Source organism: Passer domesticus, chromosome 33 (assembly GCF_036417665.1).
Source record: "Passer domesticus isolate bPasDom1 chromosome 33, bPasDom1.hap1, whole genome shotgun sequence".
Lineage (NCBI taxonomy): Eukaryota > Metazoa > Chordata > Aves > Passeriformes > Passeridae > Passer > Passer domesticus.
The window spans coordinates 1,849,556-1,873,923 of NC_087506.1; the positions used below are offsets into that span (position 1 = coordinate 1,849,556).

General features: G+C 53.7%; 2 protein-coding genes across 2 annotated transcripts; both read left to right on the forward strand.

The window, feature by feature from the left end:
- The first annotated feature begins 341 nt into the window (after positions 1-341).
- On the forward strand, positions 342-1,274 carry LOC135288574 (olfactory receptor 14J1-like). The gene has a single exon (XM_064401959.1). It carries the CDS (start codon positions 342-344, stop codon positions 1,272-1,274), a length of 933 nt encoding a protein of 310 aa, XP_064258029.1.
- Positions 1,275-15,037: 13,763 nt separating this feature from the next.
- Positions 15,038-18,062, forward strand: LOC135288492 (zinc finger protein 239-like). Its single transcript, XM_064401877.1, has 2 exons — positions 15,038-16,641; positions 16,832-18,062. Exon 2 carries the CDS (start codon positions 16,840-16,842, stop codon positions 17,752-17,754), a length of 915 nt encoding a protein of 304 aa, XP_064257947.1. The 5' UTR covers positions 15,038-16,641; positions 16,832-16,839; the 3' UTR covers positions 17,755-18,062.
- The last annotated feature ends 6,306 nt before the right edge of the window (positions 18,063-24,368 follow it).

Genomic DNA, 24,368 nt, shown 5'->3' on the forward strand with positions numbered 1-24,368 from the left:
ACCCTCCACCTGAGAAAGGCTAAAGCCCAGAGAAAATCTCAATAGGTCAGAAGGAGAAACCATCTCCCCTTACTCTTCACGCATCACTTTACCTAACAGAACTTGCTCTGTTCCACCTGAGGGCAGCAGAAATGCTGAGGGTTTCTGATATCCAAGAACAGCAGCAAAGATACAGGGGATCTTAGCAAAAAAACCAGCAGAATTCTTGAACACGAAATGGTGTGTCTGTGTGTTACCGAGGAGGGTGTCTGGGAAATGCCTTTGATTTTGGTTCCAGGTATCTCCTCTAAATCTTCACTGTCCTTTCTCCATGAACAGGTCCCCATGTGCAGCCCCAGCAAATGTCCAACAGCAGCTCCATCAGCCACTTCCTGCTGCTGGCATTGGCAGACACGCGGCAGCTGCAGCTCCTGCACTTCTGCCTCTTGCTGGGCATCTCCCTGGCTGCCCTCCTGGGCAACGGCCTCATCATCAGCGCCGTAGCCTGCGGCCAGCACCTGCACACGCCCATGTTCTTCTTCCTGCTCAACCTGGCCCTCAGCGACCTGGGCTCCATCTGCACCACTGTCCCCAAAGCCATGCACAATTCCCTCTGGGACACCAGGAACATCTCCTACACCGGATGTGCTGCACAGCTCTTTTTCTTTTTGCTCTTCATCTCAGCAGAGCTTTCCCTCCTGACCATCATGTGCTACGACCGCTATGTGTCCATCTGCAGACCCCTGCACTACGGGACCCTCCTGGGCAGCAGAGCTTGTGCCCACATGGCAGCAGCTGCCTGGGCCAGTGCCTTTCTCTATTCTCTGCTGCACACAGCCGATACATTTTCCCTGCCCCTGTGCCATGGCAATGCCCTGGGCCAGTTTTTCTGTGAAATCCCACAGATCCTCAAGCTCTCCTGCTCCAAATCCCATCTCAGGGAAATGGGGCTTCTTGCTGTAAGTGCCTGTTTGGTATTTGGTTGTTTTGTGTTCATTGTTTTCTCCTATGTGCAGATCTTCAGGGCTGTGCTGAGGATCCCCTCTGAGCAGGGACGGCACAAAGCTTTTTCCACCTGCCTCCCTCACCTGGCCGTGCTCTCCCTCTTCCTCAGCACTGGCACATTTACGTACCTGAAACCGTCCTCCATCTCCTCCCCATCCCTGGATCTGGCCTTGTCAGTTCTGTACTCGGTAGTGCCTCCAGCCCTGAACCCCCTTATCTACAGCCTGAGGAACCAGGAGCTCAAGGCTGCAGTGAGGAGACTGATAACTCGATGTTTTCAGAAATATTAAACTGCTTGCAAATTTCCACAAGTCATTTGTAATAAAAATAAAGTTTGACAATTATTGTTTGTTTCATTTTGGAGGTTCTCTTTCTTTGTTTTACTTTTATACTTTATTCCACAAAGAAATGTCATTGTTTGTGCCTTTGTTCATTTTGTTTCTTTCCACGTTCCCTGCGGCCACAAATCGTGGCAGTGAGGGGCTGCGTTCATGGAGGCTTTAAAGGAAATAAAGGATTGCACAGAAGAGTTTTCTGCAGAGATGCCCTTTTGTTGCCTTCTCTGGAGCTGCAGCAGCAATGTTGGTGTGCAGAGCTGGGGGCAGATCAGTGCTGGCACAGCAGCTGTGCCCAGCAGCAGCAGCAGCAGCACTTGGTGTTGCCAGTGCTGCTGCCATGGCCCTGCCCCGCTGCCCTGGTGGCCCTGGTGTTGCTGCAGGGCCTGAGTGCTCTCGGGGCCGGGCACAGTCCTGGGGGTGGCAGTGCCGGGGCTGCAGCAGGGACAGGCCATGGACACTGCTGGGGCAGCGCTGACGCCTCAGGCCAGGCCCTGGGGGCTCCAGGCTCCTTGCCCAGGCTCTCTCAAGAACACGGCCAGGCCAATGCTCAGCACAGAAAAGCCCCAGGGTGAGCAGCCCCAGGCTGGCCGTGGGCAGGCTGGGGGCAAACAGCATGGCTGGGGCTCTGCAAGGGCCCTGGGGGAGACGGGAAGGAGCAGCAGAGCAGGGGCTGATCCATCCCCAGTGCGCTGGACAGCCCAGGGCAGCGTCCTAGTGCATCCTCATGGAGCTGCCAACAACATCCCCCCTCTGCAGCCCTGGCCTCTCCCCCAGCTCACAGAGGTGCCGCATCCTTGCAGGCACAGCCACGGCAGCACTGGCTCAGGAGCCCCTGTTTGCATTGCACAGAGCAGGCAGGAGCACCCCCATGCTGCTGCTGTGGGGACATGAACCTGAGGGAGCACAAATGCCATCAGCCCCTGGGGCCAGGAAGAGCTGGGGGATACCAGGGAAACCACTCAGCTTTGTCCTGGCCTCTGCAGTCAGCCAGAAACTTTGTTCCCATTAGCTGGGAGATTCCTGTCCCACTGCAGATGCTATTGCTCAGAGCCAGGGCTGCCTGACAGCCACCCCTGAACTGCCCTGAGCATTTCCTTGGCTTCAGCTTTGCTTTGTTTTCCCCTTTTTTTTTGTACAAATTTCTTCCTGTTGCCCACCCCTGTTCCCTCCCCTGCAAAAAGCCCATCCCTGTTTGCCCTTTCCTCTCTGGCCCCGCTCCCCATTGCAGTTCCTGACTTGGCACCATGGGAACGTCCCTTGGGCAGCAGGATCATCCTCCAAGTGCTGCAGGAATTGTCTGCAGGCTCCTGCAGTGCCTGGTGCTGCTCCCTTGCCAGAGGCACCACAGGCCGGGGGGGCACATCTGGGCTGCTGTGTCTGCCTGTGGGGCTCCCTGTTCTGGGCAATGAGGAGGAGCTGCAGAGGCTCTGCAGGACTGACAGGATGGGCTTTGGGGCTGCCAGGAGAAGCTGAGGCACCTGGGCTGCTTGTGCTTCTGAAGAGGAGGCCCAGGGCTCATCGTGCAACTGCTGCAAGGGTGGTTTCAGAGAATCCCAGAATCAGCAAGGTTGGAAAAGACCTTGGAGATCATCAAGTCCTACCTGTGCCCTGACACCACCTTGTCTCCCCCTGGCCTCCTCTTCTCCAGGATAAACAACTCCAGCTCCCTCAGCCTCTCTTCACAGGATTTGTGTTCCAGACCCTTCACCAGCCTTGTTGCCCTTCTCTGGACACACTCCAGCCCCTCCACGTTCTTGCTAAATTTGGGGTCCCAGAACTGGACACAGCACCCGAGGTGCTGCCCAACCAGCGCCCAGCACAGGGGAAGAATTGCTGTCCTGGTCCTGCTGGTGACACCATTGCTGGTCCATAGGAGTGCCAGGGGTTGGATGAGGGAAATGGTCGGGAGGGGGCAGGAGACACAGTCTGATTGACTCTCAGCCATCAAGGGCTTGATTTTCATAGCTATTCAGTCTGCATTAGAAGGTGCTGGGGGTCAATATCAACTGGACATTGCTGATATCAATTTATAAACAGGAAAAACAATTAAACAGAACAAACTGTTCTCTCTGCATTGTTTTCAAGACAGTATATACACTTTGAATACACTTCAGATATCTGTCTAATTAATTAGAGAAAACTTGAAACCTTCTGTTATTCCAAATGGCTTTTCTTCTTTGGGCATGTTGAACAAATGTTTATAAGTTTTTCTCACTGAATTCCTGAACTGAAGAGCTCAAGAAAGAAGAGGCCTTGGAGTACGAAATTTCATCATCAACCTCCAAGTGGCTGAGGATCCATCCCCATCAGAGCAGCAATGAACAGCAATGGGCACAGCTTTGTGGCTGCCCCAGCTTTGGGATGGGCCCTGGGCCTGGAGCAGGAGCAGCTCTTGAGGGCCCCAAGGCCGGGGCTTTTGTGCTGCCCTGGGCACATGGGATGGCAGCAGGGGCTGCAGAGCTCTCAGCACCTGAGCCAGAGGGGAGCAGGGCAGCCAGGGAGCCTCCTTTGGCCTTGGCCCAGCACCTTCCACCATGGCTGGGGCTGAGTCCTGTGTGAGCTGCAGCTGCTGCTGTGCCCTTGGCAGGGGCTGAGGCCGTGGGGCCAGTGGCCAGAGCAGCCTGGCCTGAGCAGAGCTGTGGGGCCAGAGCCGGCTGGGCTGGGCTGGGGAGAGGCCCTTGGTGCTGCCCAGAGCTCAGGGCAGCTGGCAGAGCTTGCAGGGAGCTGGGCTGGGCTCAGAGAGCCTGCCCCAGAAACCATCAGTGTCCATCTCAGCCTGGCTGAGCGTGCAGGGGCAGGACTCAGGCCAGGCCTTGTGGGGCAGGGCCAGCGCCTGTGCAAGGCATTGCAAACAGGCAAGTGCCCCAGAGAGGAGGCTGCTCTGTGCACTTGGGGGCACGGACAGAGCAGGGAGGGGGCCCAGGACATTTGTCACCGCCAGCCTCTGTCCCCAGCCCTTGGCAGCCCTGGTTGCTGAGCTCAGCTTTGCCCTGGGCTGAGTTTGGCTGTGGCCCAGCTCCATCCTCCTGCGGGGCTCAGGGCCTGTTCCCGGCCATGGCCAGCCCTGGCCGGCCTCTCTGCTGGCCCAGAGGCTGGCAGAGCCCGGTGCAGGGCTGTCTGTGCAGGCCCACAGGTGCCAGGGGCTGTGCAGGAGCTGGCAGAGGCTGCCCAGCAGGGAGGCCATGGGGCACAGAGCCCCAAGGCTGCTGTGGGCCCCACGGCACAGGGGCCGTTCCCAGCCGCAATGCTCCTGGCCTGGGCTGGGCCTGCACAGGGGCTGGGCCACCATGGCTGGGCCAGCACAGGGCCACCAAGGGGCCACGCAGCCACTGCCGGGGCTGACAGCAAGGCCAGGCACACACAAGCAATTGCTGAGCATGGCCTGCGCTGGCCAGGGCTGATTGTGCCAAAGGCAGAGCTCAGCTGCCCTTGGGGGCTGCAGGAACAGTCAGGAGCCCAAAGAGCCTCCATGGCTGTGCTGGAGACCAAGACTGGAGAAAGGAAATGCAGGGCTGCTGCAGGATGGGGAGAGCATGGAATTCCAGCACACACCTCAGCTCTCTGATGATCCCGGCACCATGCTGGCCCCTGTTTCAGACTGGAGCAGAGCAGAAGTTGATAGAACAGGAGCCCTGCGGGGTTGTCAGGGACCTGCAGCTTGCAAGGTGCTCTGCTCTCCCTCAGGTGCTCTCGGAGAGATCCAATCCCAGCTGGGCACCTCAAGGCAGAAGTGGCACTGCCTCTTCATGGACACAAAACTGATGTCTGCCTGGAAAGGGGCACAGGTTTTAATACCTGTTGCTTTCATAATATATCAGAAAATATTTTTTATCTGAGGCATTTGAGTACTTTTAAGAAATGGCAAAATTTTCCCACCAGGAAGGGGAATTTCCTGGATCTACTGGTTTCTTCTACTGATGGCAGGAGAAGAAATACTGATCTTCCCCTCAACCATTGCTACCAACTTTCATTCTAGTATTTCATGGCTTTCTTCCTTCAGGTGTTTCCAGCTCTCCTGTGGAAATGCCATGTCTGAGATCTCTTGATTTGGAGCAGCTGGATCTATGTAATTCCAGTTGTTCCCAGATTTCCTCCTGCAGCTGTTCTCTGCTCATTCCATTGTGTCTCTGTTGACTGCCTTAGTGCTTTGAGAATCCGGGAGTTGCCCAATCTTTCAGGAGTTTCAACACCTTCTCAGTGAGCATCTTAGTTGTATTTGTATCTTTTATGTCACCTCTTCCTAAGTCTTTGTCTAAAATCTTTCCTGTATGGCAATCCATTGTGGATGGTGGATATGTCAGATGTTGCTGGCATGTCACAAGCTGCTGAGGGAAGGGTTTTGATGTTTCTTAAATTTTATCATGTTTACATTTATTATGTGTGCCATGAAGAGAAACCTTTCTATGCCTCTGAGTCTCACCCGTTCCTGCTCCCTCAAAGCACACAAACCTGATGAGTTGTGGCTCCCACCCCAGTGGCTGCACTTGGATCTCTCTCCACAGCCAGAGCAGAGCTCCCTGGCAAAGGAGGGATGAAGGAAACAGGACAGGCTGTGGGGATCAGGGCCAGGGCAGAGCCAGGGAGAAGAATGACTTTTGCATTTGATGGAGCTGTGCCTTCCCTTGGCTTTGTTGGCTGACAATCAATGAACATCCCTCTGTGTCTCAGGCAGTTCCTTCTCCAAGGAAAGCAGGTGGGAGTTGGAGCCAAGGAGCTGAAAGCTGCAGGTGCAGCCTGGCCTGGAGGCAGCTCAGATTTGCACAAGGCTGCTCTGAGTGCCAGGGCTTGGATGGGGGAAATGGTGGGGTGGGCGTAGGGACAGAGTCTGATTGATTGTCAGCCATGAAGGGTCTTGATTTTCATATCTATTCAAGCTGCATGAGGAGGTACTTGGCTTCAATATCAATTGTAGATTGCACGTATCAATTTTTTAGAAGTGAAAAAAAACTAAACAGGACCTACAAAATGATTTCTCACTGTCTTTTAAAATAGAATGTATTCAGTTTCAATACACTCCTGAAATCTGTCTAATAACCACAAATTAAATTATTTGAAAGGTTTATTTGAAAAAAATTCTTCCCAGAGTCTTGGATTTTTAAGGTGTTCTGAATGTTAATGAGGCCTGGGACACTGAATTCCTGCACTGAAGAGCTGCAGGCTGAACAAGCCTCTGCAGCAGTGAAATCCAGCAGCAGCCTCCAAGTTGCTGAGGATGTTAGCAGCCCCCACTGAGGCCATCCCTGCCCAGAGACCGTGGGGGAATGGGCAGACAAGGAGAGCGTCCCTGGGGCTGGGCCAGCAGAACTCAGAGGCACCAGTGGCTCCAGCTGGGCAATGGAGAGTGGAATGTGGCTGGGAAAGCCCTGCCTGGGCTGTGCCAAGCAGGACAGACAAGCCCTGACTCCCATCCACTAAAAAACTCTCTCAAGGAGACTTTTAATAGGAATTACAATTGTTTGTGTACTCTGAGTTGGACTCCCTGGAGAAATACCAGCAAGAGATTCTGAAAAGCTCAAAAGAGCAATACAGCCTTTACTGGCAACTTTAGAAAATCAGAGAAACTTTGGGAAAAGGTTTATTATGACATTAAATCAACAAAAAGCACTTTTCAAAGCATTAATTTGGCACATTCAACTTCGCAAACTCTAAGCTGTTCAATTTTAAGTTCATCAAAATTTCCAAGGGGCATATAAAGTAGAAGCAGACAGGGAGAGAGAAAAAAAGTAAGAAAGATACAGAGGAGCACACACACAGCTACCGCCTCCTGGATTCCAGCCGTGTTCAGAAAGAAATTCCAAGAGGAGGTAGAGTCAAGATGTGTGCTTGCCTTGTGGTCAGCCTTCAATACCCCTTGGTCTTCCTGGGCCCTTCCCCCAGGTGAGACTTGGGGTCATTTGGTCGCTAAGGAGCTGGGCTGGTGGTTCCAGAGGTGGCTGTGGAGCATTGCCTGTGCTGTGCCAGGGACTGGCAGCCACTGCTGGGCTGGGATAGAGGCTCTGGGGGGATTGGGGTTCCAGGGCAGGGCAGTGCTGGGCTTCCAGGGCAAAGCTGGACCTGCCCCTTCCTCCCCCACACGTGAAATGTTTCCAGCCAACAATCTCCTCCAGTCTGTCACAATAGGGAATGTTGGAGGCGAAATCCCAATTCTGGTCATGGGCACCTGGACAAGAAGGACAGTTCTTTTCAATTGGAAGGAAAGCACAGAGCCCCAGTGTTTGGAAGGCAGGTGAGAGCCTCACTAGGCCAAGGCCAGCAGAGTTGTCAGCAATGGCAGATTTTGTCTGGGAGCAGTCTTTGGATTTAGGGAATTTTGGAGATGGATCCCCAGTCTTGGCCATGGGTGCCTGGAGAAGCAGGACAGTTCTTTCCCTAGGACAGTTCTTTCCCTAGGAAGGAAAGCACGGAGCCTTCACCGGTGTTTTGAAGACAGATGGGAAGTGACCATGAAACCACTGCCAGCCAGACTTGTCCTGGCAATATTCCTGTGGAAAGAATTCCTTGATATAAGGAAATTTGGAGGTGAAATCTGAATTCTGGCCATGTGTGCCTGGAGGAGAAGGAGAGTTCTTTTCCATAGGAAGGAAAGCATGGAGCCCCAGTGTTTCAGTAGGAGGTAACAGGAGATTCTCAACATACCAAGGTCAGCCGGACCATTCAGGGGGCCCAGAAGGTCAAACCAGCCAGACTTGTTCCGGGTTCCCTTAGTTTTATGGTGCCTCATAATGTCACAACGATGCCTGGGTTCCATGAAGCCTTGCATTGTCACAATGGTCTCTGTGGTTCCCTAGGCCCTACAATGACATGTGACTCCTCTGTTCCATGAGCACTGCAATGTCACAATGGACCTTTGGACCCTGGGTGTTTGCAGTGTCACAATGGTCTCCTTTGGCTCCACAGTGTCACAATAGACCATTGATGACAGGAGGCCCCTCTGTGTCGCCCTGGAGCTTTTGGTTCCATGAGCCCTGGAGTGTCACAATTGTCTCCTTTGGTTGCCCAGTGTCACAATGGAGCACTGATGCGACGAGGCCCTGCAATGTCACAATGGAACTTTGGTTCCAGCCCTGCAGTGTCACAAAGGCCTTTTGGTTTCACAAGGCCCCACAGTATCACAATGTTCCTCTTGGTTCTGTGGGGACCCCCAGGGTCACAATGGTCTCACTGGTTCCATGAGGCCTCACAGTATCAAAATGCTTTGCTTATTCCATAGGGCCCCATAGTATCTTCATGATTCCATGAGTCCCCTCCTTGTCACAGCGGCCCCATGGTTCCATGAGGCTGTAAAGTCACTTAATGGTGCCTCCATGGTTCCACGAGGCCTTGCAATGTCACAAGGGACATTTGGCTTCATGGAGTCCCCTCAGTGTCACAATGGCCCCTTGGTCCCATGACACCGCAAAGTGTCATAATGGTCTCCACGGTTGCAGGAGGCCCCACAATGTTACAATGGACCCTTGGTTTGATGGGGCGTCTCAGTGTCACAATGATACCTACATTCCATGGAGTCACACAGTATCAGTACAGTCCTCTTGGTTCCATGAGCCCAGCGATGTCACAGTGCTCTCCATGATTCCATGTGGCCCCGCAGTGTCACAATGGTCCCTTGGTCTCACAGGGCCCCACAGTGTCACAATGGTCCCTTGGTTCCATGGGCCCTGTGCTGCTGCATTCCCCCCTCCCCTTCTCAGGCCGCCCTGCCAGCTGAGAAATGCTCCTTGGGCCTCGGCCTTGGCCAACAGCCCCTGGGCTCAGCTCTTCTGCAGCTCAGCACAAACACTGTCTGCTCCAGGCACTGGTGCTGCCCAACCAGCTCCTGGTTGCTGTAGGAGCAGCCCTGGGAACTGGTTTTGTTCCCTCAGTGGCACAACATCCCTGTTCTCACACTGCCAAAGAAAGCTGTTGATGCCAAGTGCGGCCAGGATGAACCATTGCTGTGACTGCAGCCCCTCTCTTGGGGCCCTACAAACAGCGCTCCAAAAGGAGCCCCTTGGAGCTCTCCTGGGCCAGCGACTCCCTCTGAGTGGGGCCTCTCCCAGCCGGGAACTCTCCCGTTTGCTGCACTCGGGGATCCTGAACAAGGACAGAGCCTGGGCCGATCCCCCCACTCCTCCAGGCTCAACCCTTCACCCGCTGGGGAGATGCCAAAGCATCCACAGGGAGCATTTCCTGCCCTCAGGGGAATTTCTCACAGGTGCCTTGCACTGCCTCTTTGTGTCTGTGTGCACACAGGAGTGCCTGTGCTGGGGAAAAGTGACAGAAATGCTGCTCTCGGAGGGGTTGGAGTGCCTTTGATAGCTGAGTCAGTCAGACATGTAAGTGAGGTGATTTATCACAAGGTCTAAGTGAAGTTAAATGCTGCTAAGAGTTGCTCCTTTGCTATGTTGTTATGTTTAATATAAGTTATAAGCTGAGTTAAATACTGTTATTTCTCTATTAAATTGGTATGGCAGAGGTTGCAAGTTACGTGAAATACTGTTAAGCTTTGTTCTTTTGCTAAATTGTTTAGTTCAAGGTAGAAGTCAAGGTTTAGTCCTGTTAGGTTTGAGCTGTGTTAAGCTTTTAGGCCATATTCCTTTTATCCTTGCCTTCACTGCCCTTTTGGCACACTCACACACACAGGGAGAGTTCTTGTTTCATTTCTGGTTTGATTGGCTGGATTTGTTTTGGCTTTGTTGTTTCTTTGTTTCCTTTGTGTGCCTGAATTGCCCATTCAGGAACAGAGTGACTCTTGCCAAGGAACTTTGAGCTGCTGTCCCTTAATATTAAATCTGGTTGTTGCTGATCCCTTGCTGGGGATTTTTTGCACGCTCTCAAGCGCTCGTGCATAAGAGGGTGAAAGAGCCCTGGCCCAGGCTCTGGCCCTGGGGGACACGAGGACGCTGCCGGGGGGTCCCTGGCCCCTGTCCCCCCTACCAGGGCCCTGACCCCCTGTCCCTGTGTCAGGCTCTGGGGTCGATCTCGTGGAACATCCTCTGGGGGAGGCTGCGGAACCGGGGGTGGGGGGACCCGGGGGGTCAGGAGACCCCACTGTGCACGAGCAGCGTTGGACTGCTCTGGGGGAACTGTGATGGGGGGGCTGGGGCAGAGGGACCTCCCCAGTGACCTCACACAGTTCCTGTGATGTCACACAGCTGATCTGTGATGTCACACAGCCCCCTGTGATGTCTTACAGCTCCTGTGATGTCACAAACTGATCTGTGATGTCACACAGCCCCTCTGTGATGTCAGAGAGATACCCTGTGATGGCATAATCCGTTCTATGATGTCCAGCCATTTATGTCACAGAGCCTACTCCTCGATGTCGAAGGCAACTCTGAGATGAAACACACCTACTCTGTGATGTCACAGCCTGCTCTGTGATGTTACACAGTCACACGGCGATGTCACAACCCACTCTCTGATGTCACAAAGCCACTTTCCATGTTGGCAGAGTTTGCTCCATGGCCTCACACCCTATCTATGACATCACAGCCAGCTCTGTGATGTCACAACCCCCTCAGTGATGTCACAAAAACCTCTCTATGATGTGATAGTGCCACTGTCTAATGTCACAGCACAAATTTTGACCTCACAGCTTGATCTATGATGTCACACAGCCATATCATGAAGTAACAGCCTGCTGTGTGATGTCACAGAATCCCCTCTATGATGCTGTAGTTACTCAGTGACCTCTCACAACAAACTCTGTGATGTCATAGCCCAACCTGTGACCTCACACAGCCCACTCTGTGCTGTCACACAGCCCCTTGCTGACATCACAGCTGCTCTATGCCTCTAGGACACAGCCACAGAGGTGCCGCTGTGACACAGCCCCCTCTGGGACATCCCCCAGCCCCTGCCAGTGCTGAGCCCCTGTCAGTTCTGGCTGAGCCCTGCTGGTGTCCCTGAGCTGCCCTGGCAGTGCCCCAGCCCTGCTGGGCTGTGCCCAGGAGCTGCTCCTGGCCAGAGCTGTCTCTCTGCAGCGCTGCCCTTGCCAGGAGCTGCCTCTGGGCCAGGAGCCCAGCCCAGCTCAGCAGCACAGACACAGCACCAGGACTTTAATGACCCTCTGGGGCTTTGGTGCTCTTTGCATCAGACTCAGTCCCTCAGAGTGTGCTCAGAGAACTTCTCAGGGACTCAAAAAGAGACTGAAACACAGAAGTTTCTCATACTTTAAACCAATCCTTCTGAGGGACAGGACTGAGAAAGTGTCCCCAGGTTGCAGCCAGAGAAGAACACTGGAGGCAGTGATGACAGGGGAGAAGCAAGGGAAAGATGTCTCTGATGCTGAGCAAACCTGCGCTTCTGTCCCTGCAGGCTGTTGTCATCCCCTGGCTGCCCCACCTGGCTGGCCCCTTCCTTTGCTGACAGCTCTGCCTCCTGCCTGCCTCTGCCTGCCCACACAAAGCCTTGGACTGCTCCAGGCTCCTTCTGGGGGATGTGTTGCACCACAGCCCTGCCCTGGAAGGGAAACTCCTTTCTCCCGCTGTCCAGTCTGGGCCTCCCCAGCTGCCCTTAGCACAATTATTTCTTCTTCAGGCTCATTCCCACTATGAAGAGAAGCTCCAGCCTCTATGAAACCACCCTTTACTCCCTCCCAGTCTACTCCCGTTCTGTGCTCAGCCTCCACACCCCTGAGCCCAGAGCCTGCAGCCTCCTCCCACTGGTTATGTGATGAGGCATCCAAACCCCATCTTGGGAGATTTTTGGGTCCTCTCCAAGGTCTGTGAAAATAGAAGAACAGTGGTTGAAATTATTTTCTCCCAAATCTGGCAATGAGAGAAAAAGGGTCAATGTCTTTAAACTGAATGAGGGTGGATTTACATTTGTTAAAACGAGGAAATATTTTACAATTATGAGAGCGGCACAAAACTGCAACTGTTTTCCCAGAAAAGTGGATTCCCAACCCCAGGACTTCTCCAAGAGCAGGACCTTTGTGCAGCCTGACCCAGTGAAACCCTCTCATCCCCGAGGACGGAATTCCTGTTGTGTGGGTTCTCTGATGTGCTGGGTGCCCTCACTATGCTTCTGGCCAGAATGTCTGCTGAGGGCAGCCAGGCTGCTGCAGGGGCAGTGACCTCACAGCCATCACCATGGCAGCCCTGTCCCCTGGGCCTGGCTCTCTCCTTTCCTCTGTCCCTGCCTTGTCTCTGCTGGCATGAAGAGTTTTGTCATTAATATCTTGTGCCCAAGGTGCTGGGACCAATGGCTTCCCAGGCAGGCTCCTGGAGCAGAAGTGGCTTTTCAGAGCCCAGGCAGAAATGAGCCCTGAGGCAGCAGCTCTGCGGTGCTGGCCACCAGGCCGGGCTGCCAAGGGAGGCTTCTGGCCATGCCCTGCAAGCAGCTGCTGCTGCCAAGGTGCCTTTGGTGCCTCAGGCTCTGCCTGGCACAGCTCCCAGCACGGCACTCTGCCCTTGTGCCCAAGCCCTTCCCTGTGCTGGGGCTGGCCTGGGGCTTTTCCTGCAGTGGGACCTGCCCTGTTGATGGCACAGGAAAGGCAGTTCCTGCTGGAGCAGGAGGCTCTGCCTGCCATGGGCTCCAACAACTCCAGCAAGGCCCTGTTGACTTCAAAATTGCTTCCTAGAACAGAATATTCTAATAATTGTTATAATTCCAGTACTGTGGTTAAGATCTTTCTGACTAATCATGATCACAATCCATCAGGGCTGTATTTATATAAATTTCTCTGGTACTCCATCATTAATCGTGTGGGACAAATTGCATTAAGGTTCAATTCCACCTCTCCAATCTTTTATACATAAACCTTTGACAAAGTCTGGGCTGGGATTGGATGCAGCCTCTCCCAGTCTCCTCTCTTAGAAGGAATTTTACAAGTCTAGTGGTTCTGCAGGGGTTTGAGGTTCCATGGTGGCTGTTGGAAGTAATTTCTCCACCTCATGTCTCAACAGGAGTTTCTGTAATAAAGAAATGAAGCTTTTGCCTGAAGCTCCCACTGTGCTCATGACAGGAACCGCTGTGAGTGTCTGGGACATCCCGGCTCTGTGGCAGCCTGGGGACTCCTGGGATGTCACCATGGAATGGCTGTGTCTGCCTCTGACCACAGGGCTCTTTACCATCCCCAGAAAGCCCTGGGAGGTGTCCATGGAGCCCCTGTCTCTCCCTGTGACATTCTAGCTCTTAAACAGCCTGGAGACTCTTGGAATGTCCCCATGGAACCCCTCTGAGGACCTGTGACAAATCTGATCCTTAGCAGGCAACCATCCCCAGCCCCCTGTTGCTATGGTCAGTTTCCATGGCAACCATCACCAGCTCCCTGTTGCTATGCTCAGTTTCCATGGCAACCATCCCCAGCCCCCTGTTGCTGTGCTCAGTCCCTCGGCAGCTCCATGCAGACCCCATGCCAGGAGTGGTTGCCATGGACACCAGCTCAGGCCTGCAGCCAGAGCCCGTTGCCATGGCAACCATTGGCCGTCCCATCCCCAGGGTCATGGGATCCCAGATCCACAGAATTGGCTGAGCTGGGAGGGACCCATCAGGATCCTGGAGACCAACTGCTGGCCCTGCACAGGACACCCCAACAATGCCAGCCTGGGCCTGGCAGCGCTGGCCAAACGCTGCTGGAGCTCAGAGAGCCCTGGAGCTGGGAGCCTTCCCTGGGGAGCCTGGACAGCGCCCCAGCAGCCTCTGGGGAAAAACCTTTTCCTGAGATCCAGCCTGAGCCTGCCCCGACTCAGCTGCAGCCGTTCCCTCCAGTCCTGTCCCTGGGCACCAGAGGGAAGAGGTTCCCACAGCCCCAGCCAGGGACCCGCTCCCAAGGCTGTTGCCATGGCCACCAGGGCTGGGACCAGCTGGGATGCTCGGTTTCCATGGACCAGGGTTTAGGAATGGGATTCTCCCCCACTCCCAAGGATGTTGCCATGTCCACCAGGGTTGGGACCAGCTGGGATGCTCGGTCTCCACAGGCTGAGGTTTAGGAATGGGATTCATTCACCCCAATGTGAGGAACGCAAGGCTGCTAGAAGTCCCACAGGAAGCCCAGCTCAAGTAGCTAGATTCCTAAATTAGTCCTGAATTCACAGGCTTGGAGACTTTGCCACATGTGAAAATCATAAGTGTCTTCGTCCCTGTCACCTTTGTCACAGCTATACAGAGTTTTTCCTTCCTTTTAATAATCTTGGGCCAAATTTCCATCTTTTGTGTTTTTTTTGGAACCTGCCAGCAGCTGAGCTGGAGCTGTGCAGGAACCGATGAAACTTGGAATTGGCACAGAATTGCTTCCATTGTTGGTTTATTAATGTTTGGGATTTGTTTACATTTCCATCACAAGTGACTTGTGGCAAGAGCAAATGTTCCTCAAGGCATTTAACATGGTGTTAAGTTTGATTTCTGCCAAGTTTATTTTGTCCAGTGCCCAGGGGATGCTTGAAGGATGCTTGGGAGGGGCTTGGGGGGATTCTGTCCCTGTCCCTGTCACCTCAGGCCATTCCTGAGGTGGTGTCCATCATTCTCACCCCAGGGAATGCCTGGGGGTCTCCCTCCCTCTCACCCCCATGCCAGGGGGATGCTTGGGGCAGTCTCTGTCCCTCTCAGCCCAGGGGATCCTCGGGGGTCTCTGTCCCCTCACCCTGGTGGTTGCTCGGTGGTCTCTCCATCCCTCTGGCCTCAGGGAATGCCTGTGCAGGGCTGGGGACCAGGGGCTCTGTGTCCCTCTCACTGCTGAGGGTGCTTGGGGCTGGGGGGCTCTCCGACCTTCCCATCCCTGTGGATGCTGGGGGGGTCTCTGTCCCTCTCAGCCCTGGTGTGACCCCACCCAAACATCATCGGGGTCAGAGGGACAGAGACACCCCAAACCCCCAGAAGGGCTGGACCTGGGATCATGCTCCTACCCACATTTGTCTGTTTAGCCCAGAAATGAGTTCTGCACATTTAAGGCTGGTTCTGAGAGTGAAGGGAGGGAGGAAGAAGTGAGCAGTTTGTTTTACAAACTGCACTCACTCCTCCACATTCCAGCTCCTGGAGGGACAGATGGTGGGACAGGGCTCTCCTTGGCTTTTAGGGTTTTTTTAGCTCTCTGAGGCAGAGAAGTTCCCTGGACTGTGATTTTTCTTTTTCTTTGGAGCTGTTTTAACCTGCTCTGGACTGAACACCCAGAAGGGCACTGGCAGCTCACACCTGTGGCCCATTGGGCTGAGTCTGGGCTGTGGCTTTTCCAGTGATGGAGGAACTGATAAGAGACAGATAAGAGACTGATAAGAGAATGAGTGTGCTGAGCTACAGCCCAGGGAGGGACTTGCTGAGTTTGTCATCTCTTTTGGAGTGGCAAGAGGCTTTGTTGTTTAATATTGGTCATTTGCTCTGCTCGTGAATCCCTTGCCTGTTAAATAACCAGGTTTTTTCTACTTTTCTCCAAGGAAATATTTTCCCAAACTGATTGGTGGAGGGGCCGCTTGAATTTGCTTTCTAGTGGAATCCCCTTTTTGAGGTTTTCTCCCAAATTTGCCCTAAACCAGGACAGGGCAGTGGGGAGAGGAGAGAGCCCCAAGTAACTGGATTGGCTGGAGGCTGGAGATGGGGACCCTGGGACCCCAAAGTGTGACATTGTCCCCTGTGTGTGTGGCCTTCTCAGGGTGAGGGTTTTACACCTGAGCCAGTTTGGGTAGGGGGGTGGTGTTCACCCCCCGAGCAGGGATTACCCCACTGTTTCAGGTTGCAGTGCAAGATGTAACCAAATGCATGTTTTCCATCACCACCTTTAGAAACTGTTATAAACAGGCGGGGCAGTGTTCTTTACCTCTTCCATGACTCAGCCCTGATAACATCCCCAGGGGCTATCTTAGGTTAATGGGCCATTGAGTGTCCCTGCAGGACTGGTAAAATGACATCATCCCATTGTGGGATGCTCCACCCAGGGGGAGGAGCCACACATTCCTACCTGGATATAAGCTGAGACTTGCAGCACCAGGAGCACCTTGGCTACTGGATTCCCAGAGGACAAGAGCTCCATCACCACCACTGGACCTTAAGAGGAAGACCAGACCCTTCTATAGGATCACCGCTTCGACAGAATCACGTTCATCACTGCAACAGGACTGAGGCCACCATCTAATGGGACTGCTACCAGCACCCTGACCAACAGGGTGCCAGGTTATATCCTGACTGTCAGTTTAAGGCAGTGTTTCTGTATCATTGCCTTAATCTTAATTTTCTTCTTAAATTGTAATTCTGTCTTAGACTGTACCCCTGGTTTACCCTCAAACCTGTACATAACTCAATGCACTCATCTCTTGTTTTCCTCCCAAAACAGAATTTCCCATCTCAAAACCACTGCCAGATGGAGGAGAAGGCTGCGAGGAAGAGGAAGATGTCCCGGGACCATCAGGTAGGTGAGGAGGAAGTCACAGCCCCTTTCCCTCTCTCTCCTGCTCCATCTCCCTGCAGAGCACAGCCCAAGGCTGCAGGACAACCCTGCTTCCAAGGCCGTCCTGCCAGGGATGCACGGGGAGAATCTCCTTCCCCTTCCCTCTGGCACGGTGGGAAATCCCATCCTCTCCTTGCCCTGCCTTTCTCAGACAAGGAGATGAGGATGGAGACCAGCGAGGACAAATCTCCACAGCAGAACCTTGTGGAAGAGGCCGTTTTGAGTGGCTCCATGGCACAGGAATCCAATGGGGAAGAAAATTCCCTGAGATCCTGCAGGAGGAGGTGCTCCAAACCCAGCCCAGGGTGCTCTGAGGAGGAAAGACCCAGCCTGTTGCAGGGAGGTGGACAGAGCTTCAGCCAGAGCTCAGAGCTGATGGTCCATGAGCAGCTTCATGATGGGGAGAAGCCCTACAAGTGCTTGGAGTGTGGGAAGAGCTTCAGGCAGAGCTGCCACCTGATCTGCCACCAGAGGATCCACACCGGGGAATGGCCCTACGAGTGTGGGGAGTGTGGCAAGGGCTTCAGCTACAGATCCACCCTTGTGACCCACCAACGCATCCACACCGGGGACAGGCCCTATGAATGCCTTGAGTGTCAGCAGAGATTTCAGACCCGCTCCACTCTCCTCAGGCACCAGAGGATTCACAGCGAGGAGAGGCCCTTCCTCTGCCCCGACTGCGGGAAGGGCTTCAAGCAAAACTCCCACCTTGTCACCCACCAGCGCATCCACACTGATGAGAGGCCCTTCCTCTGCCCCGACTGTGGGAAGGGCTTCAAGTGCAATTCCCAACTCGTCACCCACCAGCGCATCCACACTGGGGAGAGGCCCTACGAGTGCCACACCTGTCAGAAGAGGTTTCACAGCAGCTGCAATCTCCTCCTGCATGAGCGGATTCACAGCGAGGAGAGGCCCTTCCGCTGCCCCGACTGCGGGCAGGGCTTCAAGCACAACTCCACTCTCGTCACCCACCGGCGCATCCACACTGGGGAGAGGCCCTACCAGTGTCCCCAGTGTGGGAAGAGCTTCATCAGCAGCTCTAACTTGACCCAACACCAATGGAGTCACTGGTAAGGGAAGCCCTGCAAATGCCCCTGCTGCAGGAAGAGCTTCATGAACTGCTCCAGCTTCATCCCCCACTGGATGACCCATGCTGGTCAGAGCCCTGGTGATCCATGTTTCCTGTGATCCATGCTGGGAGGACACCTGTCCCTTTTCCTGCCCCTGCCAATGACATGATGTGGAATCGAATAACATGAGGTTGTGGCCATGGCCGTGACATTCCATTCACTCCCACCTCTGGTCATTGCCAGGGGCAGGAAAGGGAGTCTCTCTCTCCCCTCGAGGAGAAGGGTGTCCTTCCCAGGCAGGAGGAAATTGTGGCCGGGAAGAGACAGTCAGCTGAGTTGTAGTTTTCCATTTTTCTTATCTCTTTTGTTATCAATATTGTTGCTGTTCCTGTTTGTTCCTCATCTTGTTGCTGTTCCCAATAAATTCTTCCTATCCTAGCCCAGGATCTTTGCCTTTTGTGCTTTCCATGGGAGGCAGGAGGGCAGCAATCGGCAGCGCGGTTTTAGGGGGAGCAGGAAATTGGGGAATCCCATTCCTGAGCCCTGCCCTGTGGAAACCAAGCATCCCAGCTGGTCCCAGCCCTGGTGGCCATGCTAAGGATCAGATTAGTCACAGGCCCACAGAGGGGTTCCATGGGGACTTTCCAAGAGTCTCCAGGCTGTTCAAGAGCTGGAATGTCACAGGCAGAGATGGGGGCTCCATGGACACCTCCCAGGGCTTTCTGGGGATGGTAAAGATCTTCTGTGGTCAGAGACAGTCACAGCCATTCCACGGTGACCTCCCAGGGCACCTTGGGCTGCCAAGGCACCCATCTGTCACAGGCACTCACGGGGGCTCCACGGTGACATCCCAGTGGTCCTCAGGCTGCCAACGAGCCAGGATGTCCCAGACACTCACAGGGGTTCCTGTCATGGGCAAAGTGGGAGCTTCAGGCAAAAGCTTTATTTCTTTATTGGAGAAACTCCTGCTGAGTCATGAGGTGGAGAAATGACACCCAACACCCACCATGGATCCTCAAACCCCTGCAGGGCCCCTACTTCTAAAATTCCTTCTGAAAAAGGAGACTGGGAGCGGCTGGATCGAATCCCAGCCTCAGACTTTTTCAAAGGTGTAAAAGATTGGACAGGTAGAATTGAACCTTAATTCAATTTGTCCCACAGGATTAACGATGGAATACCAGATATATTTATATAAATATGGCTCTGATTGATTCTGATCATGATTAGATAACATGGCTTATTTACACCACAGAGTAAATTAAAAAAAAAAAACTGAGTTATTTACTCCACAATATGGGAACTATAACAATTATTCGAATATTCTGCTTCAGGAAGCAATTTTGAAGTCAACAATGCCTTGCTGGAGATGTTGGAGCCCATGGCAGGCAGAGCCTACTGCTCCAGCAGGAACTGCCTTTCCTGTGCCAGGAGCAGGGCAGGTCTCGCTGCAGGAAAAGCCCCAGGCCAGCCCCAGCACAGGGAAGGGCTCGGGCACAAGGGCAGAGTGCCGTGCTGGGAGCTGTGCCAGGCAGAGCCTGAGGCAGCAAAGGCACCTTGGCAGCAGCAGCTGCTTGCAGGGCATGGCCAGAAGCCTCCCTTGGCAGCCCAGCCTGGTGGCCAGCACTGCAGAGCTGCTGCCTCAGGGCTCATTTCTGCCTGGGCTCTGAAAAGCCACTTCTGCTCCAGGAGCCTGCCTGGGAAGCCATTGGCCCCAGCACCTTGGGGACAAGATGTGAATGACAAAACTCTTCCTGCCAGCAGAGACAAGGCAAGGGCAGAGCAAAGGAGAGAGCCAGGCCCAGGGGACAGGGCTGCCATGGTGATGGCTGTGAGGTCACTGCCCCTGCAGCAGCCTGGCTGCCCTCAGCAGACATTCTGGCCAGAAGCTTTGTGAGGGCACCCAGCACATCAGAGAACCCACACAACAGCAATTCTGTCCTTGGGGATGAGAGGGTCAGGCTGCACAAAGCTCCTGCTCTTGAATAATACCTGAGATGGGGAATTCAGTTCTGTGGTAGAAGAATTGCAGTTTTGTGCCACTCTCATCATTGTAAAATATTTCCTCCTTCTAACAAATGTAAATGCACCCTCATTCATTTCAGAGATATTGAGCCTTGTTCTGTCACTGCAAGATTTGGGAGAAAATAACTTTGACCACTTTTTTTTGTATTTTCACAGACCTTGGAGAGAACCCAAAAATCTCCCAAGATGGAGTTTGGAGGCCTCATCACATAACCAGCGGGAGGAAGCTGCAGGCTCTGAGCTCACTGGTGTGGAGACTGAGGACAGAACAGGAGTAGTCCAGGAGGGAGTAAAGGGTGATTTCACAGAGGCTGGAGCTTCTCTTCATAGTGGGAATGAGCCTGAAGAAGAAATAATTGTGCTAAGGGCAGCTGGGGAGGCCCAGACTGGACAGCAGTAGAAAGGAAGTTCCCTGCCAGGGCAGGGCTGTGGTGCAACACATCCCCCAGAAGGAGCCTGGAGCAGCCCAAGGCTTTGTGTGGGCAGGCAGAGGCAGGCAGGAGGCAGAGCTGTCGGCAAAGGAAGGGGCCAGCCAGGTGGGGCAGCCAGGGGATGACGACAGCCTGCAGGGACAGAGGCGCAGGTTTGCTCAGCATCAGAGACATCTTTCCCTTGCTTCTCCCCAGCTGTCATCACTGCCTCCAGTGTTGTTCTCTGGCTGCAACCTGGGGACACTTTCTCAGACCTGTCCCTCAGAAGGATCGGTTTAAAGTATGAGAAACGTCTGTGTTTCAGTCTCTTTTTGAGTCCCTGAGAAGTTCTTTGAGGATACTCTGAGGGACTGAGTCTGATGCAAAGAACACCAAAGCCCCAGAGGGTCATTAAAGTCCTGGTGCTGTGTCTGTGCTGCTGAGCTGGGCCGGGCTCCTGGCCCAGAGGCAGCTCCTGGCAAGGGCAGCGCTGCAGAGAGACAGCTCTGGCCAGGAGCAGCTCCCGTGCACAGCCCAGCAGGGCTGGGGCACTGCCAGGGCAGCTCAGGGACACCAGCAGGGCTCAGCCAGAACTGACAGGGGCTCAGCACTGGCAGGGGCTGGGGGATGTCCCAGAGGGGGCTGTGTCACACAGGCACCTCTGTGGCTGTGTCCTAGAGGCACAGAGCAGCTGTGATGTCAGCAAGGGGCTGTGTAACAGCACAGAGTGGGCTGTGTGAGGTCACAGGTTGGGCTATGACATCACAGAGTTTGTTGTGTGAGGTCATTGAACAGCTAGAGCATCATAGAGGGGATTCTGTGACATCACAGAGCAGGCTGTGACTTCATGACATCGCAGTGTGACATCATAGATCAGGCTATGAGGTCAGGGTATGTGCTGTGACATTAGAGAGTGGCAGTATCAGATCATAGAGAGGTTTTTGTGACATCACTGAGGGGGTTGTGACATCACAGAGCTGGCTGTGATGTCATAGAATAGGGTGAGAGGCCATGGAGCAAACTCTGCCAACATGGAAAGTGGCTTTGTGACATCAGAGAGTGGGTTGTGACATCACCGTGTGACTGTGTAACATCACAGAGCAGGCTGTGACATCACAGAGTAGGTGTGTTTCATCTCAGAGTTGCCTGCGACATCGAGGAGTAGGCTCTGTGACATAAATGGCTGGACATCATAGAATGGATTATGCCATCACAGGGTATCTCTCTGACATCACAGAGGGGCTGTGACATCACAGATCAATTTGTGACATCATTGAATGGCTGTGTGACACCCCAGGGTAGGCTGTGTGATATCACAGAAGAATCTGTGACATCATCATGTGGGCTGTGACATCACAGGGAGCTGTGAGACATCACAGACAGAGCTGACAGGGGCTCAGCACTGGCAGGGGCTGGGGGATGTCCCAGAGGGGGCTGTGTGACAGCGGCACCTCTGTGGCTGTGTCATAGAGGCACAGAGCAGCTGTGATGTCAGCAAGGGGCTGTGTGACAGCACAGAGTGGGCTGTGTGAGGTCACAGGTTGGGCTATGACATCACAGAGTTTGTTGTGTGAGGTCATTGAACAGCTAGAGCATCATAGAGGGGATTTTGTGACATCACAGGGCAGGCTGTGACTTCATGACATCGCAGTGTGACATCATAGATCAGGCTGTGATGTGAAAGTGTGTGCTGTGACATTACAGAGTGGCAGTATGACATCACAGAGAGGGTTTTGTGACATCACTGAAGGGCTTATGACGTCACAGAGCTGGCTGTGGCAGGACAGGGTAGGGTGTGAGGCTATAGAGCAGACTCTTCCATCATAGAGGGTGGCTTTGTGACATCAGAGAGTGGGTTGTGACATCACTGGGTGGCTGAGTAACATCGTAGCGCAGGCTGTGACACCACAGAACAGACAGTGACATCACAGGGTGACTTTGTGACATCACAGAGTCTTCTGTGACATGACAGAGCAGCTGTATGACATCACAGGGTGACATTCCAGAGTGGGCTGTGACATCACAGGGGCTTTGTGACATCACAGGGGCTGTGTGACATCACTGAGGAGGTCACTCTGCCCCAGCCCCCCCTCACAGTTCCCCCAGAGCAGTCCAACACTGCTCGTGCACAGTGGGGTCCCCTGTCCCCCCGGGTCACCCTGCCCGCAGTGCCGCAGCCTCCCCCAGAGGATGTTCCACGAGATCGACCCCAGAGCCTGACACAGGGATGGGGGGCTGGGGCCCTGGGGGGTGGGACAGGGGGACAGGGGGACAGGGACCCCCTGGCAGCATCCCTGTGTCCCCCAGGGCCAGAGCTTGGGCCAGGGCTCCTTCACCCTGTTACCAATGAGGGCTTGGGAGCGCTGAAAAAATCCCCGGCAAGGGATCAGCAAAAACCAGATTTAATATTAAGTGACAGCACCACAAAATTCTTTGGCAAGAGCCACTCTGCTCCTGACTGGACACTTCAGGAATACCAATCAAACAAAATCTGGGCAGTCAAACCAGAAATGAACCGTGAACTGTCCCTATCAGAGTGTGTGTGTGTGCCCGTGTGTGTGTATGTGTGTGTTTGTGTGTGTGTGAGACAAAAGGACAGCGATGGCAAGGACAAAAGGAGTACCGCCCAAAAGCCGAACAGAGATCAAACTTAACAGGACTTAACTTATACCTTAACCTTAATTTCTGCCTTAAACGTCACAATTTAGCAAAAGAACAGCACTTAACAGTATTTAACCTTACTTATAACCTATGATATTGAAATGTAACAGTGGAATAATATTTAACAATATTTATATCAGCTTATAAGTTATATGAAACTTAACAGAAGTACAATTCTTAGCAGCAACTCTTATAACAAATTAGCTTAGACATCATGACTTAACCTTATTTACAGGCCTGACTGATTCAGCTGTCCAAGGCACTCCAACCCCTCCGAGAGCAGCATTTCTGCCACATTTCCCCAGCACAGGCACTCCTGTGTGCACACAGACACAAAGAGTCAGTGCAAGGCACCTGTGAGAAATTCCTCTGAGAGCAGGAAATGTTCCCTGTGGATGCTTTGGCATCTCCCCAGCGGGTGAAGGGTTGAGCCTGGAGGAGTGGGGGGATCGGCCCAGGCTCTGTCCTTGTTCAGGATCCCCGAGTGCAGCAAACGGGAGAGTTCCCGGCTCGGAGAGGCCCCACTCAGGGGGAGTCGCTGGCCCAGGAGAGCTCCAAGGGGCTCCTTTTGGAGCGCTGTTTGTAGGGCCCCAAGAGAGGGGCTTCAGTCACAGCAATGGTTCATCCTGGCCGCACTTGGCATCAACAGCTTTCTTTGGCAGAGTGAGAACAGGGATGTTGTGCCGCCGAGGGAACAAAAACAGTTCTCGGGGCTGCTCCTGAAGAAACCAGGAGCTGGTTGGGCAGCAGCAGTGCCTGGGGCAGACAGTGTTTGTGCTGAGCTGCAGAGGAGCTGAGCCCAGGGGCTGTTGGCCAAGGCCGAGGCCCAAGGAGCATTTCTCAGCTGGCAGGGTGGCCTGAGAAGGGGAGGGGTGAATGCAGCAGCACAGGGCCCATGGAGCCAAGGGACCATTGTGACACTGTGGGACCCTGTGAGACCAAGGGACCATTGTAACACCGTGGGGCTTCATGGAATCATGGAGAGCACTGTGACGTTGCTGGGCCTCATGAAACCAAGGGGACTGTACTGAAGCTGTGTGGCTCCATGGAATATAGGGATCACTGTGACACTGTGAGGCCCCATCTACAGAGGGTCCCTTGTGACACCATGGGGCCTCATAGAACTGTGGAGACCATTATGATGCTTTGGGGTGTCATGGAACCAAGGGGCCATTGTGACACTGCGAGACCCTATGGAGCCAAAGGTCCATTGTGACACTGGCCTTGTGGAACCATGGAGAGACAACTAAGACACTTCACAGCCTCATGGAACCAGTGGACCATTGTGCCATTGCAGAGCTTGATGTAATCAGTGGTCCATTGTGACACTGGGCAACCAAAGGAGACCATTCTGATACTGCAGTGCTTCATGGAACCTAGGGGCCATAGTGACAATGTGGAACCAAGGATCCATTGCTGCACTGCAAGACCTCATGGAACCAAGGATCCATTGTGACACTGTGGGACCCAAGAATCCAAGGGACTTTGTGACACCACAGGGTCCCATGGAACCAAGGGGACATTG